Source organism: Sturnira hondurensis, unplaced genomic scaffold (genome assembly GCF_014824575.4).
Source record: "Sturnira hondurensis isolate 20B ecotype Veracruz unplaced genomic scaffold, ASM1482457v3 Scaffold0003693, whole genome shotgun sequence".
Lineage (NCBI taxonomy): Eukaryota > Metazoa > Chordata > Mammalia > Chiroptera > Phyllostomidae > Sturnira > Sturnira hondurensis.
The window spans coordinates 8,643,137-8,660,683 of NW_028076324.1; the positions used below are offsets into that span (position 1 = coordinate 8,643,137).

Here is a 17,547-nt window from a genome sequence, read left to right on the forward strand (position 1 = left end):
GAGAGAAGCCCCAGCAGCTCTTAACTGTTGTATGATATTGGGCAAGTCACTTTGGCTCTCTGAGCCTGTTTCCCTAACTGTAAATTTTACACTATAAAAATCACTAAATTATGAAAAAAACATACTAAATTCCTCTAAGTCCAAAAGTAATAATAATGGCAACGAGACAAGTTTTATACAACTATACAATTATTTAAAGTCCAAGATAATAAAATGTATAGTACAGATGAAGGAACATAGAGAAATATTTCTTAAGTTTTCATATCAGAAACATAACCAGAAATTAATACACTAGAAATTGCTATTAAGGATGAGCTATTTACAAAGGTATGGATACCATACATATAATAAATAAAAGATTTCAGCCTGCTCTGAATTTTCATGTACAAAATAAGGGAAGTGCTACACCGGAAGGTTTTTCCACATTTTTTCCATCCATACAGTTTCTCTCCAGTGTGTTTGCTCACATTTACAACACAATTTTCAGGAAGAATAAAGGTATCTCAGTCCTTGTGTTCAGAGTTTCTGTCCATCATGTGTCCTCATGTGCTTGCAGGTATCCGCCACATGTGAAGGCTTTCCCACATTGCCAACATTCACGTATCCTTTTCACTGTGTGTTCTCACATGTTTGCGCAGAGATGTGGGGTACCGGAAGGCCTTCCCGCAGTGCTGACACTCATCAGGTCTCTCCCCAGTGTGTGTCCTCACGTGTACTCGCAGGTTGTCAGGATACCTGAAGGATTTCCCACACTCCTTACACTCATAGGGTTTTACCCCAGTGTGCGACCTCATATGTCCTTGAAGTGAGCAGAGACGACTGAAGGCTTTCCCACACTGCTGACACTCAAAGGGTCTCTCCCCACTGTGCATTCTCACGTGTATTCGAAGGGATGAGAGAAAACTGTAGGATTTCCCACACTCTTTACATTCATAAGGTTTCACTCCGCTGTGTATTCTCATGTGACCCTGAAAATGTTGCAGCTGCCTGAAAGCTTTCCCACACTCTTTACATTCATATGATTTCTCCCCACTGTGTGTTCGCACGTGTTTCTGAAGGTAAGAGTGGCTGGTGAAGGCTTTGCCACACTGCTGGCATTCATAGGGCCTCTCCCCAGTGTGTGTCCTCACATGCACTCGCAGCGAGGCAGCATACCTAAATGCTTTCCCGCAGTGCTGACATTCGCAGGGCCTCTCCCCAGTGTGTGTCCTCACGTGTACTTGCAGGTTTGCAGGAAACCTGAAAGCCTTCCCACACTGCTGACACTCATAGGGCTTCACTCCACTGTGAGTTCTCACGTGCCCACGCAGGGAGGAGTGGCGACTGAAGGCTTTCCCACAGTGCTGACATACATAGGGCCTCTCCCCACTGTGCGTCCTTGCATGTTCTTGCAGATTTGTGAGATACCTGTAGACTTTCCCACACTCCTTACATACATAGGGTTTCACTCCACTGTGTGTCCTCACATGTCTTCTGAAGTATTTCAGACTACCGAAACCTTTCCCGCATGCCTTGCACTCATAGGGCTTCTCTCCAGTGTGAGTTCTCGCGTGTCCTGTAAGGTAGAAGTAATACATAAAGGCTTTCCCACACACTTTACAAACATGAATTTTCTGTCCACAGTGACCTCTCAAATGTCCCCGAAAGGAGGAGTGGCAAGTGAAGGCTTTTCCACATTTCTGGCACTCGATGGGGTTTGTATTACTGAGGCTCTTCACGTGTCTCTCAGACGCTCTCCCAGTGTCCCGACAGTGACAGGGTTTGTCCACACGCTCTGGTTCCACGTGAGGGGCTGCACATGAGACACTCGTGCAGGATCGTCCACATTCCTCACAAGGATGAGGTTCGTGTCCAGTGGGAGACCTTGGCTGACTCGAGCGGGCTTTTCCACACTTAGCGCACTCATGGGGTTTAACTCCGGGTGGGTGTCCCTCCTCCACAGGAAGATCTGTGACGGGGTTTGGGGTGTGTCCACATGGACGAGCTCCACCCCTCTCACAGGGAGCCTCCAGCACGTGACTTCTGTTCGAAAGAGGAAGTGCACTATTAGTGAATGATCATAAGTGATTTCTTCATTAATGATTAAGTGTTAATAACTGTTTTAACCACATATTTACCATTTTTAATGCATGAATATATTTTTGGAACTGTCTACAATGTCCTATCATGAAACAAGCTTACTGCTTTGGCTGAGCTAAAATAGGGCCATAACTTTCAGTGTTTCTTACATCTGGGGGTGTTTCCTCATCATTGTTTCCATCTGGATTCTGTTTCAGACACTCAATAGCTACATCACATTTACGAAAATAGTGTCGCATGAAAATCCCAAGTACTCTATTGCTTAGTTAGGTTCATACTTTTTCTTTAACTCCAAGGTGGTCTAACACTGCTGAAGCGCCGGCTCCCCTGTGCCACTCACCTCAGATGCCCCTCCTGGGGCTGGTGCTGATCTGCAATGTTATGGTCTGTACAGTTCCCTCTAAAACCAGGCCAAGAATCATTTCTTGTGAATCTTAGTATTCTCTCTTCACTGGATATTTTATTCTCCAAAGTATCCTGTCCAGGACCTGAGGCATGGATTTTAACTTGACTGAAACAATCTGTAACAACTGATAGGATAATTCAATTAAATTTCCCGAGAAGGAAATGGTGAAATAAAGAAAATAAAATAAAAATGTGTGAGTTAATTTTCATATTCTGATAGAAAAGAGTAAACAGCCCTGGCTGGTGTGGCTCAGTGGATTGAGTGCGGGCCTGTGAACCAGACGATCATGGTTCGATTCCCAGTCAGAGCACATGCCTGGGTTGTAGGCCAGTTCCCAGCAGGGGACGCATGAGAAGGCAACCAAACATTGATATTTCTTTCCCTGTCTCCTTCCCTTCGCCTCTAAAGATAAATAAATAAAATCTTAAAACAAAAAGAAAGAAAAGAATAAACAAATTTTATAAGGAAGAGTAAATTTGTTTTTTTTAAGGTTTCTTTTATTCTCATCCGAGAGAGAGGGGAAGAGAGAGAAGGAAACATTGATGTAAGAGAGAAGACACACCAACTGGCTGCCTCCTGCATGCGCCCCAACCGGGGATCGAGCCAGCAACCTTTCAGTTCCTGGTCAATGCCCAACCAACTGAGCTATGCCAGCCAGGGCAGGAAGAATAAATTTGCAAAGAAGGGACCTTTGGTTTCTAGATCTTTGGCAATAATAGGAGAAATGACTCAAAGTGACAGCCCAGTCACTAAGAAATACTACAAAAAAGATAGAGACCAAATAAAGATAAATATCATGAAAAATGTGAAGTTGGGAGGAGCCGGGCAAAATGCTGGTGCCCAAGTGCTCCCTTTACAAGAGGAGACACAGGGAGTCTTCCCACGTGAGTGAGGATGCATAAAAAAGTCCAACAGGGAGGCCAGTAAATGTAAAACGTCACCCTTCACAAACACAGACTGAGTCGTGTTTCTAATGGGTTTGTCTAAATATCAATCCCTTATCCAGAATCGACTCCTCCTGGGGTGTCGCTCTCTGGAGTTCTCAGATGCAGAGGCCCTAGGTGAAGCCTTTCGTCACAGTCCCCGCTGCCATTAGAAGACAGGTGGCGTGTCTGGCCGATGCCTTGCGCCTGGAGAAAAGGTCCTCAGGATGGAGGATGGAAGGCAACAAATAACCTGTGAGAAGGACCCAGAGTTGGGCTCCATGGCCAGTGACGATGTGTAGTGTGGATTTCATTGTAGTGTGACCACGCCGACTTTGTATTAATCACTGTGGAACTGTCTCAGGGGTGAAAACCGTAAGCTGTTCTCACTGCCCCAGAGCAAACTGGAAATCCATGCTCAAACTTATAAAAACTCAGGGAACCTCAGTCATTTATTTAAAAGAAATAAAAAGTCAACTTAATACATAAAACTTTGTTATCATGAAAAACACACTGGACTCTAGATGGGTTCCATGAAGGCTTGGATTGCATCCAAGGTTTCTGGTTTTGTTTTGTTTTTGACAAATTTCTTTTTGACATCTTGCCCTTCCTTGGACCCAATAAATAAGGACAACTGTAAGAAATGCTTTTTCTGTAAAAGGCAGTGAGGGACGAAGCCATCCTTACCCACTGAGGCCAGGTTCCTGAAGGTCTCCAGCATCACGTCTCTGTAGAGCTTCCTCTGAGCAGCATCCAGCAAAGCCCACTCCTCCTGAGTGAAGTTCACAGCCACATCCGCAAAGACCACCGTGTCCTGAAACATCCCACATATTCTGTTTCAACAAGGCAGCACTTCACCAGCATGTGGGGGAGGATGGGGGAGGCCAACAAAGAATGAAGCTCAGCCCTGGCTGGTGTAGCTCAGTGGATTGAGCACGGGCCTGCGAAGCAAAGGATCGAGGTTCGATTCCCAGTCAGGGCACATGCCTGGGTTGCAGGCCAGTTCCCAGCAGGGGACTCATGAGAGGCAACCATACATTGATATTTCTCTCCTTCTCTCCTTCCCTTCCTCTCTAAAGATAAATAAATAAAATCTTAAAAAAAAAAAAGAAGAATGAAGCTCAGTTCCTAGAAGTGCCAAGCTCATGCTCTTTCGGGAAATGACACTGAGCAAGCACACCAAATGCAGTACACTCAGCAGTGGTAAGAGCTTGGAACTTACAATCCAAGTGCAAGAACAAGTGATATAAACTTACTCACACTTAATAAAAAAGTGATTTTTAATGAGATAAAGCAGATTCTGAGTATGTTAAAGACTAAAAATGAAATCATCATTCAGATAATGTGGAACTGAATACTTGGCTTGCTCAAAAGTTATTTCTTTGTCAATAACTCCCCAATGTCAGAAATTCACGAACACAGATTTCCAGTGCTGCTTGACCTAAACGGCTCTCACCTTGGAATTTGGGAGTGCTGAGGAGCCTGGTCTAGTCCCCTCACATCTGACAGAGGCAGAGACCCAATCCCTCCCAGCATGAGGCAGACCCTGTGGGCATAGGTACAGGCCAGAGCCCGGGGCCTGGCACACGTGCTGGGTGAGAGGAGAACCTGGTCCCTGAAGGAATTTTCAAGCCAGCAGGGCCTCTCAAATAAACCACTGAGTGCCTGGATTTGAGAAAAATGGTAAGAATCCCAGACAGACCTAATGGTAATAAGCCAAAGGCAACTTTAATAGAGAGAAAAAACTACCATACACACACTTTAGAGCAATATTGGAGGACATCATACCAGTAAAGAACAATTACTTTTTAAAATTCACATGCCTGCGGTGACGCTGCTGTAAACAACCCTACTGTGCCACCAGTCACGTACACGTACAGCACCTACAATGATTTATGTATCACTTGACAACAAGAACAAAGGACCATGTCACTTATGTATTCCCACGGTGCCAAGACACCAAGGAAAGAGGCTGACAACGCCAGCATTAAACGGAGTTTGTGAAGGAAACTTATGGACAGAAGCTGAGCCTTTGGCAGCAGGGAGCTGGCATGTCTGCAGCAGAGGGGACGTGGGTGTGATTTGTAAAGAGGCAAGTGCTAACACACGTGACTGGTAGCCACGTGGCACCTGCTTGTTAAAGTGTATAATACAAAGCGGTAAGCAACTTAACAGGCCCACTTCTCTGTGTAAGAACATTCCTTTTAGATGACAGGGACCCATTCATCAAGAGATGAATTCATGCTCAGCCAGCTTCATGAGATGGCACTGGCAACGTTAGGTAATGGGAAACACGTTGCCTAACAACTATACTTTTTTTTAAAATATAGTTTATTGATTATACCATTACAGTTGTTCTATTCCCCCCGCTTCATTCCCCTCCACCCGCACACTCCCTCCCCCACCATTCTCCCCCCCAGAGTTTATAACCACATGTCTCAAGTTCTTTGGATTCTATATTTCCCCCACTATTCTCACCCTCCCCACTACCTATTTTCTACCTACCATCTATGCTATTTTCTGTGCCTTCTCCCCCCTTCTCCCCCTCCCACTCCCCTGTTTCTAACCCTCCATGTGTTCTTCATTTCTATGGTTCCACTCCTGATCTAGCTGTCCTCTTGGTTTGCTTTTGTTTTAGGTGTGGTTGTTAATAACTGTGTGTTTGCTGTCCTTTCACTGTTCATATTTTTCATCTTCTTTTTCTTATATAAGTCCCTTTAGCATTTCATATAATAAGGGCTTGGTGATGATGAACTCCTTGAACTTGACCTTATCTGAGAAGCACTTTATCTGTCCTTCCATTCTAAATGAAAGTTTTGCTGGATAAAGCAATCTTGGCTGTAGGTCTTTGGATTTCATGACTTGGAATACTTCTTTCCAGCCCCTTCTTGCCTGTAAGGTCTCTTTTGAGAAATCCGCTGACAGTCTGATGGGTACTCCTTTGTAGGTGACTGTCCCCTTATCCCTTGCTGCTTCTAGGATTCTCTCCTTCATTTTGGTCTTGGCTAATGTAATTATGATGTGCCTTGGTGTGTTCCTTCTTGGGTCCAACTTCTTTGGCACTCTCTGAGCTTCCTGGATTTCCTGGAAGTCTATTTCCTTTGCCAGACTGGGGAAGTTCTCCTTTATTATTTGTTCAAATACGTTTTCCACTCGTGGCTGTTTCTTTCCCCCTTCTGGTACCCCTATAATTCGGATGTTGGAACGTTTAAAGATGTCCTGGAGGTTCCTAAGCCTCTCCTCATTTTTTTGAATTCTCATTTCTTCATTCCTTTCTGGTGGGATGTTTTGTTCTTCCTTCTGGTCCATTCCATTGATTTGAGTCCCCGTTTCCTTTCCATCACTATTGGTTTCCTGTGCATCTCCCTTCATTTCAATCAGTCCAGCCCTCACACGTTCCTCTAATTTGTAACTTTGTTCCTCTAATTTGTGACTATAATCAACCAGTTCTGTGAGCATCCTGAGAAATAGTGTCCTGAATTGTGCTTCTGAGAGGCTGGCAATTTCTCGGTCGCTTAGAGTTATTGGCTCTGGGACTTTGAGTTCTTCTTGTGCCATCTTTCGGGTTGTTTGTGCCTGTTCCATAGCAGGATCAGAGCCCTAAAGTGTTCACTAGAACAGGGCAACTAAGTTGCTAGGTTGTGACGCTGTATGTGGGGGCGGGGTCAAAGAGGGACTATGGCGTCCTGTCCGCCACCTGCTGCCACGGCCCTCACCGGTGCCGCAGTTGCTGCCGTCACCGGGCCCACGCGTTTCGTCCCACTGCACGAGAGTGTGCCACCGCCGTCAGCCCTCGTCCCCTGGGGCCTGCGTGGTCTGTCTCACTGTGGGCGAATATGCGCCCGCGGTCTGCCCCGCACCCCAACTGGTTCCCGTCTGCCTGCGCGCCTGGGTGGGGGCCCTGTCCTGCCCGACCCTGCTCGCTGCTGGCTCCGCCCCTCTTACCGTCCCGTTGAATGGTTAGATGTAGTCGGACTTCCCTATAATTCAATTTTCTGTCCTTTGGTTGTGTCTTTGTTTCTCCAAACCTTTGTTGTATTCAAACTTGGTTGTGGGAGAAGGCACAGTGTTTCCACCTATGCCTCCATCTTGCCTCCATCTTGGTGGAAGTCCACAACTATACTTTTTATGTTAGACCGTACTTTTTTTAAGAATCTTTTTTTAAGGTTTTATTTATTTTATTTTTGAGAGAGGGGGAAAGGGAAGGAGAAGGAGAGGGAGAGAAACATTAACGTGTGGTTGCCTCTCACATGGCCCTCACTGGGGACCTGGCCCACAACCCAGACATGTGCTCTGATTGGGAATCGAACCAGCGACTCTTTGGTTTATAGCCCGTGCTCAGTCCACTGAGCTACACCAGCCAGGGCTAGACTGTACTTTTTCTACTTACGTAAGAAGCTGTAAAAGCAGGGTGCTGTGTTATCGTGCAGCAGCCTCCTACATCTCCTGCTTTCAACGTCTCTTTATTGCAGCGTTTTTTGTGTGCTCAATTAAATCTCACATTGTTTTGAACAGTAACATAATGTCAGGCCTATGGCCTGGGTGTGCAGCAGGCTACACCATCTAGGTTGGTGTAAGTGCACTCTGTGATGTTCGCACACAGACAAAATCGCCTACGGATGCATTTCTCAGAATGTATCCACCACTAAGCAGCATATGACTGTATACACATATTCACAGTAGAATGATTCAAAATAGCTCCAAAGCGGAAACGACTCAAAGATTCATGTACTGAAATGGAAAGCAATATGTGGACTATTCATGCAATGGAATATTGCTGGCAATAAAGAAGTAAAGTACAGATGATCCATAGCACAAAATAAATAAACCTTAAACATACTACCAGGCTTCACGAAGAACACACACGGTATTAAATCACTTATATCAGGGGTCCCCAACCTCCAGGCCTCAGACCGGTACTGGTCCAGGCCTGTCAGAAACCGGGCCGCACAGCAGGAGGTAAGCTTGAATGTAATGCATTTAAATCAACTTGAACCAACCCCCCACCCCTGGTCTGTGGAAAAACTGTTTTCCACGAAAATGGTGCCAAAAAGGTTGGGGCTGCTGATCCATACGAAGTGTACAGAAAGAGCAAATCTGCAGAGTCAGAAAGTGGCTGAATTAACGGCCAGCAACCAGGCTTTGGGTGTGGGGCACGTGACTGAGGGTGACAGCCAGTAGACACAAGTTTCCTTTTAGGAGTGAAAAAAAAATCTATTATGGGGACAGTTGCACGATTCTGTACATACACCAGATACCACTGAATTTTATACTTTAAACAGGTAGGCTTTACAGTATATAAACCATATCTCATATACAGCCGTTGTTAAAAAAGTCAGAGAAACTAAAAACACTGGATGGGGCAAAAGTAGGTTTACAGTTGTGAGTACACAAAACACAGGGCTTGTTATTTTATCATTATATACTAATTTCTCATTTTCCATAAGGACAACTGTAACCCTATTTGGGCTCCACACTGTACACCCATCTAAACTTAATGGCATTTNTACACCAGATACCACTGAATTTTATACTTTAAACAGGTAGGCTTTACAGTATATAAACCATATCTCATATACAGCCGTTGTTAAAAAAGTCAGAGAAACAAAAAACACTGGATGGGGCAAAAGTAGGTTTACAGTTGTGAGTACACAAAACACAGGGCTTGTTATTTTATCATTATATATTAATTTCTCATTTTCCATAAGGACAACTGTAACCCTATTTGGGCTCCACACTGTACACCCATCTAAACTTAATGGCATTTTAATTTAAATACAATAGAACTTAAGCAAATAAAGTACGGAAGTGGAGCAAAATTTCAGATGTTTCAGAGATTAAGCACCTTGAGATTTTACAAACCACTTGTGGGAAGAGGTTTTTTTATATCAGATGTAATGGGATAAATGTATAGAAATTAGGAAACACATCTGAGATGATGCAAAAAAAGAGAACATATGAAAACATCCATGGTCATTAAAGAAACAAAACCAGCTGATTCGACTGTCCCCACATACCAAATGTGATTCTCAAATGGTTCCTAGGCCAGGTATCAAATATTAAAAATCAGTGATTCTGAATTTTAGAAAAAAAACACAGGGTATTACCAAGGCCAGAAAGGAACAATTCAAAACATATTCAAAGGCACCAACGTTCACAACTATAAAGGCAAAAGGCTTAATTTTTTTTTAATTTTTAAAAATATTTTTTATTTATTTATCTTTAGAGAGGAAGGGAAAGAGAGAAATATCAATGTATGGTTGCCTCCCGTGCGTCCCCCACTGGGAACTGGCCTGCAACCCAGGCATGTGCCCTGACTAGGAATCGAACTGCGATCGTGTAGTTTGCAGGCCCGTACTCAATCCACTGAGCTACACCAGCCAGGGCCACAAAAGGCTTTTTAAAAGGCCTCTAATACATAAATGTATAAAAAACTCAAAACCAAGTTCATTTTATTCCAGAAAGGCAAGATGGATTAAATATGAATTGTTTGATAATTATAATTTATCTCATTGATAGAAAAAAAACGAAAAAAAGAACACACAAACCATAGGCCTCCAGTTCATAGAAGCTGAGGACATGCTGGCCTCTCGTCGCTGCTCATGGATGACAACACAACTTAAAGACAAGAAGGGAACACACGCAGTCAGAAAGAAAAGGCGTCTGCACAAAGCCCAGAGCCAACTTCCCACGTGACAGTGAAACATTACAACTGTTCCCTCCTGGAACAAGAAGGAAAGGATGGGCGTGTACACAGCTGCACACCTGTGAAGGACAAGCCAGCGAGGCCACAGAAACAAGAGAGTGGAAAAGGATTTACAGTGAAAACACTAAACTTGACTAGTATTAGATAATAAGGTTTAGTACTTGGAAATCCCCCCATCCTCCAGACAAATTATTAAATTTATAACTCATCATAGCAGGGGTGCTGGTTAAAGTATAACATTGCAAAATTAATTTCATCACCAATAATACATCTGATAAGGGGTTAATATCCAACATTTATACAGAACTCATATAACTTAACACCAAAAGAGCAAACAATCCAATTAAAAAATAGGCAAAGGATCTAAATAGACAGTTCTCCACAGAGGACATACAGATGGCCAACAGACATGAAAAGACGTCCAATGTCACTAATCATCAGAGAAATGCAGATTAAAACCACAAGGACATGTCACCTCACCCCTGACAGAAAGGCCATCATCAATAAATCCACAAGAAACAAGCGCTGGCGAGGACGGGGAGAGAAGGGGAACCTTTGTACACTGTTGGGGAGAATGCGGACTGGTGCAGCCAAGGTGGAAAGAAGCATGGAAGTTCTTTGAAACTTAAAAATGAAATGCCTTAGAGTCCAGTGATTCCTCTTCTGGGGATATTTCCAAAGGAACCCAAAACACAAATTCAAGAGAATATATGCACCCCTGTGTTCACCGCAGTGCAATTTTTAAAAATCTAATTGTTGTTCAAGTACAGTTTTCTGTCTTTTACTCCCATCCCAGCCCACCTCGCCAGTGCTCTCACCTCCCTCCCATTTCCACTCCCCTTAGTCGTTGTCTATGTGTCCTTTATACTAGTTCCTGTAAACCCTTCCCATTTTCCCCTGAAATTCCCTCCCCTCTCCCCTCTGGTCACTGTCAGCCTGTTCTCTATTTCAGTGCCTTTGGTTATATTTTGCTTGCTTGTTTTGTTGTTTAGCTTCCTGTTAAAGGTGAGATCATATATTTGTCTTTTAATTCCTGGCTTATTTCACTCAGCATAATGTTTTCCATTTCCGTCCATGCTGTTGCAAAGGGTAGGAGCGCCTTCTTTCTTTCTGCTGCATAAAACACCGCAGTGCGATTTACAATAGCTAAGCTATGGATGCAAGGCAAGTGCCTGTCACTAGACAAGTGAATAAAAAAGCTGCAGTACATATATATTTGTGTGTGTGTGTATATATATATATATATATACACACACACACACACAATGGAATATTACTCAACCATTAAAAAAACCAAAATCTTACTGGAAAAGAGGCCTCTGCTTCTGGAAACCTCAGCAGATCTTCAGCTCTCAACCCAGAGAAGATGTGATGGTCAGTTTTATGCATCGACATGGCCGGGTTATTGTACCCAGTTCAATTAAACACTAATCACAGAGCTGCTGTGAAGGTATTTTGTAGATGCGGTAAACGTCTCCCATCAGTTGACTCTAACTAAGTACAGAGGAGGAGTCCGGACAATGTGCATGGGCCTCATCCAATCAGCTGTAAGGCTTTAAAAGCAAACACTGAAAGGCCTTAAAAACAAATACTGATGCACCCTCTGTTCACTGCAGCATTATTTACAATAGCCAAGCAATGCAAGTAACTCACGGACCCATCAATAGATGAGTGGAAAAAAAAGCTACAGTATGTGTGTGTGTGTGTGTGTGTGATGGAATATTACTCAACCATAAAAAAGAATAAAATCCTACCATGTGCAACAGCACAGATGGACCTACAGGATATTATGCTAAGTGAAATAAGTCAGTAAAAGAAAAACAAATACCACATGATTTCGCTTACAAGTGGAACCTAAAAAATAATATAAATAAACAAACAAAACAAACACATTCATAAATACAGAGAATACACTGATGTTTGCCAGAGGAGAGGGGACAGGGATTATGGGAAAAATCTGAGAAGTACAGATTCGTAGCCATGGGATGTACAGCACAACATAAGGAACACAGTCAATAATATTGCAATAACTATGTATGGTGCCAATTGGGTAGTAGAAATATTAGGGGGAACAGCTTGTAAACTATATGATTGTCTAACTACCATGCTGTACACCTGAAAGTAATACAAAACAATTTCAAATGTAAACTGTAATTAAAAATTTATTTTTTCAAAAAACAATTTCAGTTCCACGTATAGAGACAGGAAGAAAACAGCACATTAAAAGATACCACTTAGTGAGTCTCCTTCTCCCCAGATGCCGGGATGCCCCGCCTGCCTCAGTCACCAATTGTCAAGGACTGGATGGGTGGCAACAAGGACCCAGAGATGGAACTAGAAGACTTGGGTTGTATTTCTAAAGCAGATTAAAGCTTCTGGGAGTTCCTTGGTTTCCTTTCAATACAGAGTGAAAATGGTGATCCCAAAGTCACCTTAATAGAAATTTCTATCCTTTCTAGGGGGGAAAAAAGGGAAGAGTGGCCTGGTGTGAGCCTCCATCCCACAGCACAAAAGGAAACCCAAGTCAGAAGGTCAAGGACTTTCTGAGCTGGGGGCCGGACTCACGCTGCTGAGAGGTAGTCCAGGGTGGGGCCATCCAAGGAAGGAGTAAGGGGACCCTGAGCCCCCTGGAAAACCAAACTCTGGATCTCCACACACCCAGCTTTCCCTCCTCAGTGTGGGTACAACGTTCCCCTCTAAGGCCTCAACTCTCACCAAGGAGGTAAGCATAAGATCTGACCCAAATTAACTCTAATTTATCAGCTTCCTTCCAGCCATAAAATTCAAAGGTTCACTCCCTAAAGCCGATCTTCAGTATTACCCAGTTTACACAAATTACACTTAACTCCAGGACCTCTGTGGATGATCAACCATCCACAGGTCACAATTCACAAAATTTGCATTAATCTTTGACATCAGCTATTCACAGGAAGTGGAACATGATCACACAGGGTCTCACAAACTGCACCCTGAACAGAAGAGTCACTACGATTTTTATGAATCTTTTTAATCCGTACCTCCGCTGACCTTGCATGAAGGCCTGAAACTGTGTGCATTTTCTCCACAGTTCTAATAAAAGAGAGTCCATTTTCTGTATCTGAGATATTCTTCCTCAGAGACATCTCTAGTTAAGTACTGGAATAACATGAGTGGGCAGGACAAAAGACCTGAGACACAACTACCTTCACAAACATGAGGAAATGAGGCAAAAGGGATTCAGTCATTTCACATCTGCTGAAACCTGAAGCTGCAACAGGGGCAAGCTCTTGGTGCTGAACTGGACACAGAGGAGGCTGCTCACAGGTGTCAGGTGACAATGCTGAATCCTCCCATATCCTGTTCTCCTGGAAACATGCCTGGAAGGTGAAAGGAACCACCCCAATCATTTGTTCTAGAAAAGGTCACGCTGCAAGAACCACTGACTTGATAAGACTCATATGTCTCCTATGACAAAGCCAGAGGCAAACATCCCACATCCCAATTCTCTGAGTCCTAAATAATTGGCTGTACTATTCGTCCACGCAGAACAAATGCTTGTTGGCCAGACTTTAGTTTACCTTCTCTCCTAAACCCAGACCCTGGACGTAGGTCTGTATTCAGCCTTCTTAGCCCATAAACACTCCCTCCTGAAAACAAACCTGAGATGAGGGTCTGCTATCCCAACAGTACCGGGTCCTTCCACCTTTTGTTGGCTTCCCTCTATAAAAGCAAACTCGCGAGAGCAAACTCATAAGGCCCAATTCCGGAGATACTCGCAGATGGCATGGTCTGAGAGCGCCCCCTACTGCACAGCCCCGGCGCCCGTGCCCTTCTCCCCATCCGGTGCTATAATTCTTTTGAATGAAAGTCGCTCCTTACAAAGCTTAGCTTTTTGAAATTTCACAGGCTTGACTAAGTGATCACAATTTCCCATCCAAGATTTACTAGACTTCTGTTCTCCCGACAAGTCCAGCCATTGTCCCCACCTCGTCTGAACAAGCACTGAGAAACAGACAGGGCCCCCCTGACCTGAGCTGAGAATTCGCTGACCAGAGAGACGGCGGCTGTCACACCTCCTTCTGCTCACCCTCCTGCCACAGAAAAGCCCGCTTCTGATTTGAGACACGGGCACAGCTCTGAGACCCGAGCCTTGTCCCTACAGCAGCAGTCTTTGAAGCAAGTCCGGATTTGATGGTATCTGTCAGAGTCAGATCAATTCCTCCCATTCCACCTCCACCCCGCCCTCAGCCCCTGACCGCTAGCTATGGTGGTCGTCTGGTCCTTCCTCGGACCCACCCCAAAACCGAGAGAGGAAACTCAGGTCGGGGGGAAAGGGGGGCGCGGAGAAACAGGCCACGCGCCTCTTCCAGACGGATCCGACCTGTGCGAACCAACCCAGCCTGGTCTTGGCCCGCTCCGCGCCCTCACCATCTCGCAGCCGCGCGGCTAGTTCTCGGGGCGTCGTCTTCCCCGCAGCTCCGCACCCCGGAAGGTGCGAGAGACAGGACCCCAGGATCGCTCCAAACAGAAACGCAAGAGCGCCTCCGCCGGCGGGGAGAGATGTCAACGACGGATGCCAAAGCGTCAGACTCCAACTGAGATGAAAGCCTGGTACCCCCGCCCCCCACAGATTGGACAATGCTGCAGGCACCCGCGATATGACTGGACGGAACTCCAAGCAGTTCTTTTCTAAGGATTCTGATTGGATATAACTGCTATCACGCCACCAGGCCATGATTGGACAGTGTTTGAGAACCCTTCTTCCCTCGCCTCGTTTTGGCAGTTCTTCGGCCCAGCCTCTATATTCTCAATTTTCTCTCTTGGCCATGCCTCCGTCTTCCCTCATTGGATAGAGTCACTGTAATGGGCGGAGGCGGGGATCACGTGGCTAAGCTCTGCAGAAATAAGGGTCGCGGGTCTCAGGCCTTCCCTGCAGAGCGGTGTCCTTCGGAGCTCTCCGTGGGTTGTGAGCCGAACCCGCTCCTATCCAGGCGCACCCCGCGTCTTTCCGCAGCTCAGGGGCATCACCTTGTCCTGATGGACCGTACTCAGTTTCCTCGTGCATGTTTTCTTGTCAGGAGCAGGGGCAGGTCCCGACTAAAGGGCCTTGTGATCTGGAGGGTCAATCAATGGTCGCCATAGCGACGAGGCCACGCTGAATTTGTCCCCTTTGTTTAGACAGACCCGCGCGCAAGATAGGCTTTTGCTTGTAACCTTTGACACCGTGAGGCCCTGTCCCTACGGTGGGGCTGAGGTCAGCAACCCGTGGCTCCAGGTACTTTGTCTCCACTGACAGTGGACACCTGTGGGCCCAGCTGACTTACGGGCCTAGTCTCAGCACCACCACAGGTGTGCGATGTTGGAATCCTCGGGTGTGCATTCTACATTGCAAAGGAAATTTCGTCCGATCAGGATTTTAGTCCCTGTGAATTTTGAAATGTAAAGGATAGTACTTGGATGATCAGCAGACTGTTTTTTAGATTCTTTCACTATTTCTATGGAGGAAGGGAGAGAAACATCGGTACAAGAGAGAATCATGAGCATCACTGCCTCACCTAGGAGTGTGCCCTGAGGGAATCAAACCCGCCACCTTTCAGTTTACAAAAAGGCAATCCAACTAATTGAGCCACACCAGCCAGCGCAAGACTGACACACTTTAAATGAACATGATCAGTTGGGAGGATCCGTGGAGGGGATCATCCAGGAGACAGTGCAGAGGAGGAGGTCTCATATGTTGAAGTTCTCACACACAATGGCACAGCCAAAACTGCAAAAAGAACTCTGCTTAAAATAAAGCTCTATGGTTGTAACTGCCCCTTAGCTTCCTTCTTCTCCTCTATAAACACCTCTCTAACGCGTGGCCCAGAGTTCAGTGTATGCATGTGGCTTGCTATGTCTGTGCCCTGCATTGCGAATTTTTTTCCAAAATAAATCCTTTTTGGTGATGAAACACCTAGTCGATGTTGTTATCTTTCCTTATTCAGATAGTATAGTGGTGTTGCTCAGCTTTGTGAATGTACAAAAAGCCACCAAGTTGCCCTAGCCAGGTGGCTCAGTTGATTGGAGTATCCTCCTGTACAAAAGGCTGCGGGCTTGATTCCAGCTCAGGACACATTCCTAGGTTGTGGGTTCCATCCCTGGTTGGGGTTGGTACAGGGCCAGGGGGTGGGGGGTGGGGTGGTGGTGGCAACAGACCAATGTTTCTCTCTCTCTCCCCGCTTTCTCTCTCTCCCTCTTTCTTCCTCTTAAACATTAATAAGTATATCCTTGAGTAAGTATTAAAAGAGGAAAAAAGCCACCAAGTTTTACACTTAAAAGTATGCATGAGCCCTGTCAACTGGTTCACCAGTTCGATCCCTGGTCAGGGCACATGCCTTGGTTGCGGGTTGGGTCCCTGGTCTGGGCATGTACGTTAGGCAACTGATCAATGTTTCTCTCTCACGTTGATGTTTCTCTCCTTCTCTTTCTCCCTCCCTTCCCCCCTCTCTAAAAATAAATAAAATCTTTAAAAAATAAATAGTCAAGACAGCATAAATAATAGCATACAATGAGTAAAAGTCACAAGGTGTATAGCTTCTTAACCCTGCACATCAAGATAACTGAGTAACATGTGTTGAGATGTTTTTCAGCACACAAAGCAAACTGCCTACTGAAACCAAGGGTCTTATTTAATGTATAATTTCGATTTAATAGATAGCCCCGGCCCTCTATTCAGTTTCTTTCCAGCATGCCCTGTAAGCCTTAGCCCTTTTCCTTACTACCCATTAACCCCCTAAGGCAGCCAGAAACAATGGCCATGCTTTCACTAAACGTCATGAAGTTTGGGTTTCTGTTAAGCCAAAGATACAGTCATGGCCTAAGTTGTGTTTCAGCTCCTGAGCTGAATGACCACTGGCTGAGTTCCCATTAAATCAGACTGAGGGACACTGATGCTGGGGTGAAGATCTAAAAAGATGATGTACTGTCCTTGCCTCACTCAACCAATCAGCAAGACCCAGGACCCAAACCCCTCACTCATTATGACTGGTGATTTGGCTCTGTAAAACCCCTTGTCTGTGAAAATTCAAGGACTTGGGGCCTCTGGGCATCAGCTTTGTGTTCTGGGTGGCACCATTCATAATAAAAACAGCCAGTCTTTCCCCCCCGCAATTCTTGCAGTGTGCAGTGTTTGGCTCTACTAGCGCCAGGTGGACAAATCAGCTGTTTGGGAACATTCATCCCACTGTTGGACATGTCCACTTTTTGGCTATTTTGAATAGTGCTACAAAACACATTCACATAACCCATTTGAGCATCTATTTCGATACAGGTAGGGTCCTCTGTCATTCTGTTTGACTCTTATCAGGAACCACCGGCTCGTTCCCACAGCACCATTTCACATTCCCACTGGAAGTGGACAAGGGTTCCCATTTCTCCACATCCCTTGTTTTTGTTTTTGTTTTTAGCCATCTGAA

The 17,547-nt window shown here is 45.1% G+C and overlaps 1 protein-coding gene across 2 annotated transcripts; it reads right to left on the reverse strand.

Moving 5' to 3' along the window:
- Positions 1-249: 249 nt before the first annotated feature.
- LOC118984466 (zinc finger protein 77-like) lies at positions 250-14,607 on the reverse strand. Of its 2 annotated transcripts, XM_037042473.1 has the most exons (4): positions 14,522-14,607; positions 4,096-4,222; positions 2,420-2,609; positions 250-2,022 (listed from the first exon to the last, which is right to left on the reverse strand). In XM_037042473.1, exons 1-4 carry the CDS (start codon positions 14,522-14,524, stop codon positions 597-599), a joined length of 1,746 nt encoding a protein of 581 aa, XP_036898368.1. In that variant the 5' UTR covers positions 14,525-14,607; the 3' UTR covers positions 250-596. The 2 variants fall into 2 exon arrangements, with proteins under 2 accessions (XP_036898368.1, XP_036898369.1); XM_037042474.1 differs by lacking the exons at positions 250-2,022; positions 2,420-2,609 and adding an exon at positions 3,086-3,661.
- Positions 14,608-17,547: the final 2,940 nt, after the last annotated feature.

Bases quoted from the DNA above. Each gene is read 5' to 3' on its own strand.
- LOC118984466 (XM_037042473.1), bottom strand. The intron at 2,610-4,095 runs GTAAGGATGGCT...TTATCCTATCAG, and splicing joins CAGGAACCTGGCCTCAGTGG to TTGTTACAGATTGTTTCAGT. The intron at 2,023-2,419 runs GTGAGTGGCACA...TCTTTCGAACAG, and splicing joins CCCCAGGAGGGGCATCTGAG to AAGTCACGTGCTGGAGGCTC.